Below are 12,073 nucleotides of genomic sequence, written 5' to 3' on the forward strand. Positions count from 1 at the left end.
GTAAAGCCTTGCTAGTTTCTCTAGGGAGATCTACAAATTGCTATTAAGATTAAATGTTTAGGGTAAAAAAAAGTTTTAGATTATGGAATACTTCTGTCTGTCCTCTAAGGCAATAAGGTCATAGGAGTTTTTTCCTTCTCAGAAGTATAACTCTGACTTTTGCAATGTAGAAGTAGAATATTCATGTGGTCTACAGTACCTGTTACTGCTGCCTTTCTAGAAGCAAAAGCATGCTGGAATTTACCTAATGCTAAACAAACTTAATCTGGTTAAAGAACAATCAGTGGTGAGTGCTCCTTGGCTATAAAACTAGCCAAGAGATACAAATTTAACATCTCTCAACTCTTGTATGTTGGCTTGATAATCAAGAGATAATGAATGCTGGTGGAAGCTTTAGCCTGTCTTACTTTTATACCTAAAAGTAAGCTAATGCTTGTGGTGAAGGTAGTAGAATCCCTTCAGTAACAGCCAGCTAGAAAGTCTTTTGGGATAACCTCTTTCACTAGTAATTTGCTAATGAATTATACAAGGTTCCCTCTGCATAAAGGCCTATAGCATGGAAGGATATTACAGTAGCTTCTCTTCCTGGCTGAGATAAGGACTAGTAGCATGCCATATGCAATTCATGAGACTACTAGTCTCTTCCATATTCAGTCTAGAGCTGCATTACATAGGTACAAGACTATTTAACATTCTAGCTCCAGTTAAGTGTACTGTTGAATTTAGGTTGTTTACAGTAAGTGACCACCCCCCTCTGCCCCAACACTAAAGCCTCATTGAAAGTGCACAGAAAGGGAGTTTGTGATAGCTTTTATATTGTACAAATGAGCTGTATTTACTTGAATTTACTGTACTGCTCTGGAAAAAAGTTGTAGTACCTACAGTCAGTCATGAGCTGGAGTGCATGAACCAGTTAAATTTTGAAGTTGGTTTAGAACTGGTTGTTAAAGGTTTAGGCAAACCTCCAGCCTGCAGGATGGTCCTGTCTGGCCAGGTCTTCAGCAGTACAGCCCTCAGTGCTGCCAGAGACTCAGAGCAAGTGAAGGACCTGCTGCTGAAGTGCCACTGAAGACCTGCAGCAAGTGAAGAAATTGGTTCTTTGGATTTTGGCAATCTACAGTCCTTTCCTTATTTTATCACTAGGCTAAGGCTTGCAGCACAGTACAGTAGTGAAGTTTTTTTTTTTTTTAAAGTTCTCTCCTTTTCTCTTCCCCCCAAAAAAGTAGAGGTGGCCTGGTGAAACAACCCTGTACTATAGCACTAGTTCAGCCATTTATAAGTCAAAGATTAAGGTGCTTTGCAGGATTCAGTAGCCTTCTGTGTTCTATAGCAGGGGTTCTCAGCCTCTTCCTTTGAGCCCCCACCCCTGCGCTATAAAAACTCCACACCCCACCTGTGCCACAATTGTTTCTGCATGTAAGAGCCAGGGCTAGCATTAGGCAGTAGCAATCAGGGCAACTGCCAGGGGCCCCCTGCCCCAGAGCCAATAGCTCCAGCTAGCTTTTCTCATACTATAGATAATTTGCAGCAGTTGAGGTTTGGAAAAATATTAGCAGTAAGCATCTGCTAGCCCAGCCTTGGCAGCTGGAAAGACCAACCTAGGTGTGTTTTTTGCTTGAGCTAGTTGACCAAGGAAAACTTTGGCACTTGACTTCCTGAAGCTAGTGATAGCTTGAAGTAGGCCCACTTTTATATGTCCCTGAACCAGTGGATTATTCAGACCAGAATGAATAATCTTGTTACAAGATATTTTCACAGAACTTACATTTACAGTGTAACCACAAGGCAGTCAGAAAAACATGACAAAGGAACTAGTTACTGCATTTGGAAATCTTAAGTTAGGGTTCTGGTTTATAGCTATTATCTACAGAGTTATTTTTTAAAATGAGTATTTTTGCTTAAAATACCCATGGAATAACATGGCAAGAAGCAAGTCACAGCAAAAGGGCAGCTGTCATCTGAAGGGACAGTTCTGTTTAAGAGCAGTTGAGGCAGAAAGCTGGTAGAATTGACTTTTATTTACAGAATGCTATTGGGAAGTTAAAAATTTATGAAAAGTTTTACAAAGATGAGCGGTGATTGTGTTTTACATCATTGACCTTGTTGAGTATGAGTAATAACCAGTGAGACTTTATACGAAATAGTTGTGATCCCAATAGATTCCACATTAAAGGTGCCCACCTGCTCTTTCTGCACAAAAGTCTACTTATCTGAAACCTCCTGCAGCTTGCTGGCAGTTTATAGAATAGTCAAGTGATTTTCTGCTGCTGGTTTTGCATTCAGAGAAGAGCAAATCTTGGTGAGAACTTAGAGTTTGCTTTCACCTTTTAAAAAAAAAAGGTGAAAGGTCTGATAAGCAGGTAAGGCAATAGTACTAGACTCCAAGTGGGAAAGTGAATGCAGGAATCATGCAGTAGAAAGATGGGAGTACATACACTACCTGATGAAGCACAGGCTTTAAAAAACCCATTTTTAAAAAACAAATATACACAATAGGCTCAGAATACCCTCACCCCTCAAAGCAGAAGAAAAAACCATCCAGATTTCACAGTAACTGCATCAATGGATGCATGCTAGATGGGACATGGTGCTGGGACTCCCCTCTACAAATAGAGCTGGAGATTAGCATAGAACAAGTTACTGTAGCTATGGTTATGTAAAGGATTAAGGGTTCTAAGACGCTGAAGAAAGTTAAAGGCTCAATTTTTTGACCTTTAACTTTGGAAGATCCAAATTAAAACAATAGTGCAGCTAACAAGAGGACCAGAGCCAACCCTGCTGTGAGCACTATGACAACCAATACAGTATGCATTTACCTTGACTGAATATGGAGCAGTGTGCAAAGTCTTGGGCTGCAGACTAAAGGACTGACCCTTTTGGCTCACTGCACCACGTCTCCTCTTTGAAGCAGTTTCAAGAAACTATTCCTGCCTTTGATGGAAAAACCACAAGGAATCAGACATTTGTTGTACAAGGATCAAGTTGTGGGCTTTTACTTCAACTTCAGCTACACTGAATCTGCACATTACATAAGACAAGGAGAAATGTGCTGAGAGGGAGACATGAGAGAAACAGCAAGAAGAGAAATCAGCTTTATCTTGTTCACTCACACACTTGGCATTTGCAACTTTAATCTTAAACAAAAGTCCCACATGTACAATGGAGCGATCCAAACCATAGGCACAACTAAAGCTCAACTTATCAGCTACTCTTATGTACAGCTGTATAGGTTCAAAAAAGCTATCCTAGGTATATATACAAAAGATTGTTTATACACAAGTTTGTACACAAGGGTCTATACATTTAATTTTCTGCAGGAGGAACCCTTAGCTGCTCCCTCTACACCAGAGGTTATCAGCACTTCATTCACATATTTTACAAAAACAAAAAATAGACATTTCCAGGATTAAACTGGCTTTGTATTGCATCTAAATGTCTTCAGGCTTCATGGTTCAAGCCATAATGGATCCTTCAGTCTTGACCCAGACATGGAGACCAGGACAGGTGCCATGTGCTTTAGTCTCTTGAAAAGAAGTTCTGCACAGAGTGCTAAAAATAAAAGCCCCAAAACAAACAGGTGAAGCACAATGTATACTATCAGGACTCTTTTTCCAGTCTAAAGAAACAGCTACCCAGCCTCCTAGAGGTCACTGCTCACTGCCGATATTCCAGTTCATCTACACTGATTACTTTGGATGGCATGGAAGGGAGGGGCTGCTGCAAAACATCTGAACCAAACCATTTTGCAAGGCCAATAGGAGAACCACTTCTCTGGCTGGTGTGATGGTCAAGCTGTGAGTGTACATGAGGCAGTCCAGTCCGAGATGGCACATTCTGAGGCGTGGTTTGCACACCAACAGCAGATCCCTGTGCTCCAGAAGCTGGAGAGTGGAGAACTATTAGAGGTAGGAGAAGGGGGGAGGAGGGAGAGAAAAAAGTAGAGAGTTAAGGCCAGGAAACCCCTTTTTTCCTAAGAGGAATTGTGAATGAACAGCTAATATGGAAACTGGACAGGGCAAATGTGAACTACTATGGAGTTCAGTATTTCCCTAGCCTAATAACTGCATGTTGATCATACTGATGCCACTGTGCAGCAGCAGCAACTCAAATTAGTACATTTACTACTAGAGGAAACCACATCCAGATCTCAGCTGAAAGACCATCAGCATGAGTGTCAATCTCAAAGGATTAGAGTAATAAGAGTTGTGGGTTATCCAAGGCCTCCCAAATAAGGGAAAAAGGTAGAGGAGAGGCAGCTGCTCAGCCAAGTAGATGGCAGAAGCACTAGGAGGTGAAAAACCCACTCCAGCAGCTGAAGGAAAGGCCAAAAAAAGGTCACCCCCATGATCCAGGGAGAGAGTAATCATGCTACAGTTAAGTGGAAAGGAAGGTTCCGACTTCCCAAGCTATCTAGGGAATTTACATTCTCCCCTGAAGCCTAGTTCTTGTGGATGACAGTTTCCTACTTTGAAAGTTTTAACTGTAGCATACAGATACCAGGTGCCTTCAGTTAGCTAAGTTCATTCATTGAACATGGGACAGTACAAAGGAGTTCCTAGGGTGCAGATCTAGTCAGGTCTAGAAGGCCATAATTATCTTTGATTCTCTTGTTTAACCTACCTGATCGCTGTAGTTGCTGTTGCATCATTGCCAGCTGCAGAGGTGTCCCAGAGCATGGGTTTAAGAGGTGATGGCCAGCTGTTGGTAATGGATAAAAAGGCTGGCCGAGGATGGGAGTAGATATTCCCTGTATGTGAGACAAGTCCATCCCTGGAGGAATCATACCTATTGAATAGACAAGGTTGGAGAAGCTCATTACTTTGCTTTATTAAAATGTCAGAAATATAAAACAAGGAGCTTTATTTACAAGGAACACTTGTTTAGTAATTGGTTTGAGAGAGTACTGTCAGCCTTATGAAAGGTGTTTGTTGTATAGGGAAAATAGCCTATTTGTAGCAATCACCACATGTCTTAGTCTTGCATTATGTAAGGGTGTCTGTGCTTCTTTGAGGCTAAGAACAAGTTTATTTTGAAGTTTCACCCTTGCAGTTAAGTGGTACAAGTAAAAGGATTACCTGCTTGCAGCAGAGGAAGATGTTGTGGATGCATCCCCTGTGCCAGCATCCTCTGGACCAATCCTGGATGCAGTTGATGAGTAGGTCGTACAATTGGTACATGGGGAACAAGGGGTACCTGGTGAACAGGACGAAGGAAGGGAGACCCTGGTACAGGGGAGGCTGTTGTAGGAGTCTTTCTGCCAGTTGATTTAGGCCTGTAGTCTTGTTCTTTGGTGCAACGGTTTGGCTGAGAAAGCGGTGTAGAACATGCAGAGCGTTGCAATGCAGCTAGTTTGGTACCTATAGCAGGTGAAGGATCTTGATCTGCATTCTCCACCAAGCTAGCTGATAGTAAGTTATCTGTAGTCAAATTAAAATAGGACTTAAATCTGATTTCTAGTTGTGCAATGTACAAAAGGCAGAAATGTCTTAAAGCTAGGTATGGTATTTGCTAGACTATCAATTTCAAGTCTGGAAGATATACAAGAGTCTGAATTTAGTCAGGTGTCTTCCTACCACTTGCCTCCTCTGTCCTGGATTCCTTCAGAAGTCAAAGGAAAGTTGAGGAAGCAATGAGAAGTCAGTATTTGAGTTAAAAAATCCACTGTTAGTGTCTCAGCTTTATTAAATTCACACTGAAACACTGACAAGCTAGGTCTGAAAACCTAGCTCAGTACAGTGATGTCCTTCAAACCTAGGTTCTTCAGATTAGCTACATGAGCCTACCAACAATGCCCTTGTAGCTCCAGGATTGGATGCAGTCTTTACTGATAGAGGAGCATGCCTGGAATCCAGTTGGACAGGTTATAATTTAGAAATACAACTAAGTTTGATTAAGTGATAATTGTTTTGCCAGTAAGTTTGTATTCTTGGGGAGACACATCCAGTCTCAACTACTGGAATTAATCACATGCAAATTGGAGGCAGTCCTTACTTTTAGCACTCAGTCCTTAGCCCCTTGGAGACTGAGGCACCCACAACCACACAGAATATTTCTAGAGTTAGAGGGGGGAAAAGAATGCACAGGATTATCAGTTTTCCCAAAGATGAAAAATTTACAGGCAAAACAAGCTTCTCATCTAGTAAGCCAACATCCATAAAAATTTAACTGCTAGGAAGTAGAAATGAAGAAGGATCAACAAGCGTGTTGAGGAATAGAAGTAGTTACACAGGAGGAAATATCCTGGTAACCAAGGGCAGAGTCAACTGAGGATGCCATGTCCACTAACGTTTAGTGAAGGTGAAGAGAACGAAGCTGCAGCTTTTCAGATCTTAAGAGGTCTCTCCTCTCCTCCAGAGGCTCCTCCATTGCAGCAACCTCTAAGCCCAGTCCTCCATCAGTGTATACTCATGCCATTTTTAAGGTTACTGACTTAACAATTACTCCAAACCCCAGCTCAATTTTGTTGTCAAGTTACAAAGTTAATCAGTGGATGAAATCTAACCATGTGAGGCAGAAACATCTGAATAAGAGGTGCTGTAAGGCTATTTACATCTAGCCACATTAAATTCTAAAATGCAATGTGAGAGGGGTAGATGTTTTACCCAGGTATTCATCTTAAAGAAATCTTGTCTGGCTCTTGATGCCATTATAACCACTTTCATCCCCACAATCTTCCATTGCATTTGAAGCTGGTTCTACAAAACAAAAATCCTACAAGGTGCAGCTGAGGTATCAAAAACAAAACAAAACTGCTTCTGGATCACTGTGGGAGTTAGAAATCTTTTACCAGGCTATATTTAGTCAGCTGAAATGACTGTCAAAGGGAGTAGAGAAAAGGGCCATTATTTCGTTTGTGACTGGTCAGAAGCAGTTGCAGAATCTTCACAATATAAATTTCTCTCAGTTCCAGTTTACCCTTCTACCATACTATTTTTATTGGGTCAACCAGTTACTATTTTGAGCATTTCTTCTTAACTTCTGCTTGGGACATCCTTTAAGCAAGGTGACAAGTATCTGCTGAATAAAGTCTCAGCTGGCAGAGCAAGTCATTTAAGGGCAGTCTCAAGAGTTCTAGATTGCACCTGATCCCCAAGAACTCTTCTCAAATAAGAAAAGGATGGAAGTGTCTAACATGGGAAAATACACAATTCCTACCAACCTACCCTTTTCTAATAGGTTAGAAGCCAAAAAACCCTGTTTGCAAGTCTAAGCCATCATCAGCATTTCGATTTTTCAGGTCATCCTTTTAGACACCACTGTGCAACTGTATCCAAGAGGACCTGACCTTCAGGAAAAGTGAGTTTATCAAAGCCCACAGTGGTGGATTTTGCTCAGGGAGAGGTCAGTTAGGTTCCTAGTAAGAGGTACAGGAAGTTTGAAGTACATCTTCATAAACACTGTCCTGGCGGTTGGGAATGTCTTAACACTACTTTAGAGACCAGACTTTAATTTAAGGAGCAGGAATACACAAGGCTAGAATCAAAAAAGTTGTGAATTGTGAATCTGCCTTCAAGAACAAAGCCATTATAGTACCTTCGTGTGTCCTTTGACCTTCATCTTTACTATCACTGGCTTTTATTTTCCCAGAAACTGTCTCCTCCTTATTTTTTTCTTTGCTTTCATACATCTTACGAATCACTGAGGTAGGCGTGAAGGAAGGAGAAAGCTGTGAAAAAAAGAGTAACTGACAGTGAGCAAATGATACCCAGAACAGTTAGTATAAGGTACAGTAACTTCTCACTCAAAGTCATCCCAGTTAACGTTGTTTTGTTGCTGATCAGTTAAGGAACATGCTCATTTAAAGTTGCGCAATGCTCCCTTATGTCATTTGGCAGCTTTGTCCACTGCTTGCAGGAAGAGCAGCCTGTTGGAGCAAGCTGGTGGGGGCTTGGAACCAGGGTAGACTGGCAGCCCCCTTATCAGCTCCCGTAAGTTCCCTGTGCTGCAGCCACCCAATTGCCAGCAGTTGAGCTCTCCCTCCCTGCACTGCCATATGCTGCTCCTGGGAGCCTCCTGCTTGCTGTGCAGGGGAGGATAGAAGGGGGGCTATCCCCTCCCCCTACTCCTGCCCCCCCAGTTGCTTACCCCTTCTCCATATAGAGCAGGGTGGGGACAGGACAGATAGAGCTTGCTGGCTGCAGCTGCTATCTCAACTTCCTGATCTTTTTAAAGGCAATGTACTTAGAATGCCATCAGCATACTTAAAGGGCAATGTGCATCTCTCTCTCCCCCACACACAGGGTGTGGGCCTGTGCTGTGCTGTCTCCCCTCATTTGTGCTGCCTTGTAGAGTGAGAGGCTACATTAAGAACAAGGCATTCCCTGGGAAATATCCAACCCTCTTACTTCACCACCTCAACTAAGCTTCACAATCATCGCTGTGTACAGTATTAAGTTGTTTGAGTGAATATATAAGTGAGTTTGTCTGGTGAAAACAGTTTCCCTGGAACTTAACCCCCCATTTACATTAATTCTTATGGGGAAATTGGATTCGCTTAACATAGTTTTGCTTAAAGTTGCATTTTTCAGGAACATAACTACAATGTTAAGTGAGGAGTTACTGTATTAGGCATTATATCTGTTAGTCTGCAAATAGAGACTTTTTTTGCAACCCTGCACAAGGTCACATGCATCCCAGTAATCAGTATTTTCCCTTCAAATAAACATTCCGCACTTAAAGGCAACATTTCCTGTCATGCCTAATGTGGTTGAGCCCCCAACCAAGATTGTTTTGCTTGTCTTCACTATTCTGGGTTTATTTTCTGCTTTTACTTTTTATGAATCTCATTTTACCAGAAGTGCATGAGTTTACTTTGTACTAGAAGAGCCCAGAGATTTAGAACAAGGGTTCTCATTGTGTATACTTAAGGATTTGTCTGCACTTGACAGGCAATTCAGATTAAGAGAGGGTGTGAATTTAAAGCACAGTAGCTATTCCTGAGTAACTCCATATAGTGACAAGAGGGACTTATTCTGGTTTAGCTCTAATCCACTTTCAGTGGATAACTCCCAGTGTAGACAGGCCCTTAGATTCTCATGAAAGGCACTTCCCCTCCCAAAATTACACATCTTTGTGGCAACTATAACAATTGCCTACATGGAACCAGTTATTAGATAGGTGTATTTTTAGCTGTTTGATGCAGCAGCTTGAAAGAACCAGAATGTGGTGGCCAGACTTCTTGCTATGGGCTACCAGCAAGTGCTCTGCAGACCAGCTAGGGAACTATTGTCCTTATATCAAGAGGGGACTTTTCTGTACTGTAGTGCATATTTTACTTAAACTCAAATGTCAAAACCTTTATTTTTGTTCAATTGTGGATTAACGGATGACAAAGCTACTTTCATAGATTTAAGTCCTACATAATTTCAGTTGAATTAATTGCCATTTAATGTTTCTAGTAAAGGCCCAAATTCAAGAGTAGTTAAGATTCTAGATTCTTAACTCATGATCTGATAGAGCAGGAGTGGGCAAACTTTTTGGCCTGAGGGCCACATTAGGGTTCCAAAACTGTATGGAGGGCCAGGTTGGTGAGGCTGTGCCTCCCCAGACAGCCTGGTCTCTGCCCCCTCACCCCCCCGCCAGGGCCCTCCTGCCCCTAACTGCCCCCTCACCCTCTATCCAACTGTCGCCCAGAGGGCTGGCAGCTTGCAGCCACACTGCCCAAAGGGCTGGCAGCTAGCCTCCTCAGCCAGGAGCTCCAGGGCCAGGCAGGATGGTCCCATGGACTGGATGTGGGCTGTAGTTTGCCCACCACCTATGTGATAGAATGCAAGTGCTTAGTATTTGGTTTTTTTGGGGGGGGGGGGCAAGGAGAGAGGGAGAGAACAGGATGGGACAACAACACACACTGTGTCCCACGTTGGGAACTCAAACATTAAGACACCTAAAAATCACTAGTCATGAAAACCTAAATTTCGAGGATTAACATGAAGGCCTGAATTTTCATATTAAATCAATGAGAGGCTGAGGACATTGTTCCAAATCTAAGAGGTAATCCAAATGAGGTTAAGGAAGTAGAATGACTAACACTTGGATGACCATATTGTATATGGTCATCCAGTGTGCCAATAGAGATGAACTCATCCAAGCCACAAGTAGTTATTCTCAAACTGCATTAATCCTATCATAAGTTATTTACGAGGTATTTCAAGAATAGCATCAATGGCAAGGTATTTCAAGAATGGTAGTATGCTGCTTTAAAGTTAACCCTCTTCCTCTCCATATTAAGGAAACATTGATGCAAGTACTGACCATGCTAGTGATGGATGCACTAGGAGCTGGAGAAGATGCATTCCCTCTGTGGCCTGGTGCTGGAGACTTCGTCACTCGCTGCTGCCTATGAACAGACATGAATGTTAAGAGGTGAAGGCAGCATTATAGTCTTGGTAATCCTGCTTTTCACCTTTTTGATGCTAAAAAAATAGGTATAATTTAGGATATACCAAAATTAGTGACTGCCCAGGTATCAATGCGGTATCTCCAAATTTCACCCTTTATAGATCACATTGCCATTTAAGTGCAAATAATAATTTCCTGCTTCAAAAACAATGAAGTAGTCATTGTGCTGTTCAAGAAAAGCCTGTACAGCTGATTTTTCCTAATTGCCATTTTCACTTGTGGGTAAAGGAGGACTAGATTCAATTTTCTATCCAGTAGTTTTGGAGTTTAGTTAAGATTTTTCACACAATCTTATTTTATAGTTCTGGTCTTTATAGCCATTAGCTTCTGAATAAGCTTAAAATGTCATGTATCTTCCAGTAGTTCTAGTTTTTTGGCTTCTCATTCTACAAGTTCTAATTACATTAGAAGTAGACTCAAGATGAGTGCTTTGCTGTAAAGGGTGTTTAATATACCTCAGTCCATGAAAGCCAGCCAAGATGCTAGACAACCAGCTTTCAAGGTGGACATAGCAGGTGAATTATCAAGTCCTAGCAAAGAGGTTATATGTAAAGTGGATGGCCTGTTTACCCACAAAGATACATATTTCATGCTATGCTTGAGCTCTATTGCTTAGCAAGCAAATTCCAAGATCAGCTTTATTACTTTGGCCTATGGCAATGCATACACTTGCCTAGCCACTGAGCCACGAGAACAAGGTGTTTTACTTGTCAGCTGCAATTAAAAGCTCAGGTTTTTCCATATGATGATGTTTACTAGGACTGTTTCTTTATCTTCCATGACATAAGTTCTGAAATCCTATTTTCTAGTCAGGCACATTAGTCTGCTTTACATCACACCATAAGCCAATATAACTTCCTGGCAATAACGCTAGAATAGGTGCCTTGAAACCAAAGTACATCATTATTGAGGAAGGGTAATGAGCAATGGACTCCACTGAAAAGGAACAGGGCATAGAAAAGGTGAAAGGCATGCACTATCATAAGTGTTTTCCAGTCAAGCAAGTTTAGAATCTCACCTGTTCCTGAAGCCATCTCTGCTTTTGTCCATTTGTGGTTTGCCAAAACCTGGTTGGTAGAAATTTGCTGCCTGCATGGCTAAATCATGTGGTAGAACTAGTCCCTCTAAGGCAGCTTGCTGCATCTCCAGTGGACTCATCTGAAGTCAAGGAGGAGGAGGCGGCATTAGAATCTTAGTGAAACTTATTTATTTTTTATCCCAGATCTTGCACTATTCCATAAAAGGAAATACAAAGGTTTGAAATAGTTGAAAGTACTCACAACTACACAGTCAACAGGAGTGGCAGACATTTTAGTAAGTTCATCTGAAAGTTAAACTTGCACCACTGAGTTACTGTCTCCAATTCATCTCAATATACTGTTGCAAAAAAGTACACATAGTTCTAAAGACATTTGAGAATAGGCCCACTGGGCCCAGCAACAGTGTTATCAGACTGGAAATGATGGCAAGTGCATTCTCACGATCCAAGGCTGAAGCACATCTCCCCCAGGAGTGCAAGAGTGAGGTGCTGAATATCATGCTTCATCAGAACTAAAGATTGAATCATAGAATATCAGAGTTGGAAGGGACCTCAGGAGGTCATCTAGTCCAACCCCCTGCTCAAAGTGGGACCAGTCCCCAATATTTGCCCCAGATCCCTAAATGGCCCCCTCAA

At 41.8% G+C, this 12,073-nt stretch overlaps 1 protein-coding gene across 3 annotated transcripts in view; it reads right to left on the reverse strand.

Moving 5' to 3' along the window:
• Positions 1–3,111: 3,111 nt before the first annotated feature.
• EIF4ENIF1 (eukaryotic translation initiation factor 4E nuclear import factor 1) overlaps positions 3,112–12,073 on the reverse strand; it is a 35,174-nt gene continuing 26,212 nt past the window's right edge. For all 3 annotated transcript variants that reach the window (XM_084649594.1, XM_084649595.1, XM_084649593.1), the window contains 6 exons: positions 11,417–11,556; positions 10,252–10,336; positions 7,534–7,666; positions 5,076–5,417; positions 4,621–4,785; positions 3,112–3,896 (listed from right to left, as the gene is read on the reverse strand). In XM_084649594.1, the coding sequence (XP_084505720.1) occupies positions 3,655–3,896; positions 4,621–4,785; positions 5,076–5,417; positions 7,534–7,666; positions 10,252–10,336; positions 11,417–11,556 (1,107 nt within the window). In that variant the 3' untranslated portion in view covers positions 3,112–3,654. The remainder of the gene's footprint in view (positions 3,897–4,620; positions 4,786–5,075; positions 5,418–7,533; positions 7,667–10,251; positions 10,337–11,416; positions 11,557–12,073) is intronic.

This window comes from Lepidochelys olivacea (genome assembly GCF_965140295.1).
Source record: "Lepidochelys olivacea isolate rLepOli2 genome assembly, chromosome: 15".
NCBI classification, from domain to species: Eukaryota; Metazoa; Chordata; order Testudines; family Cheloniidae; genus Lepidochelys; species Lepidochelys olivacea.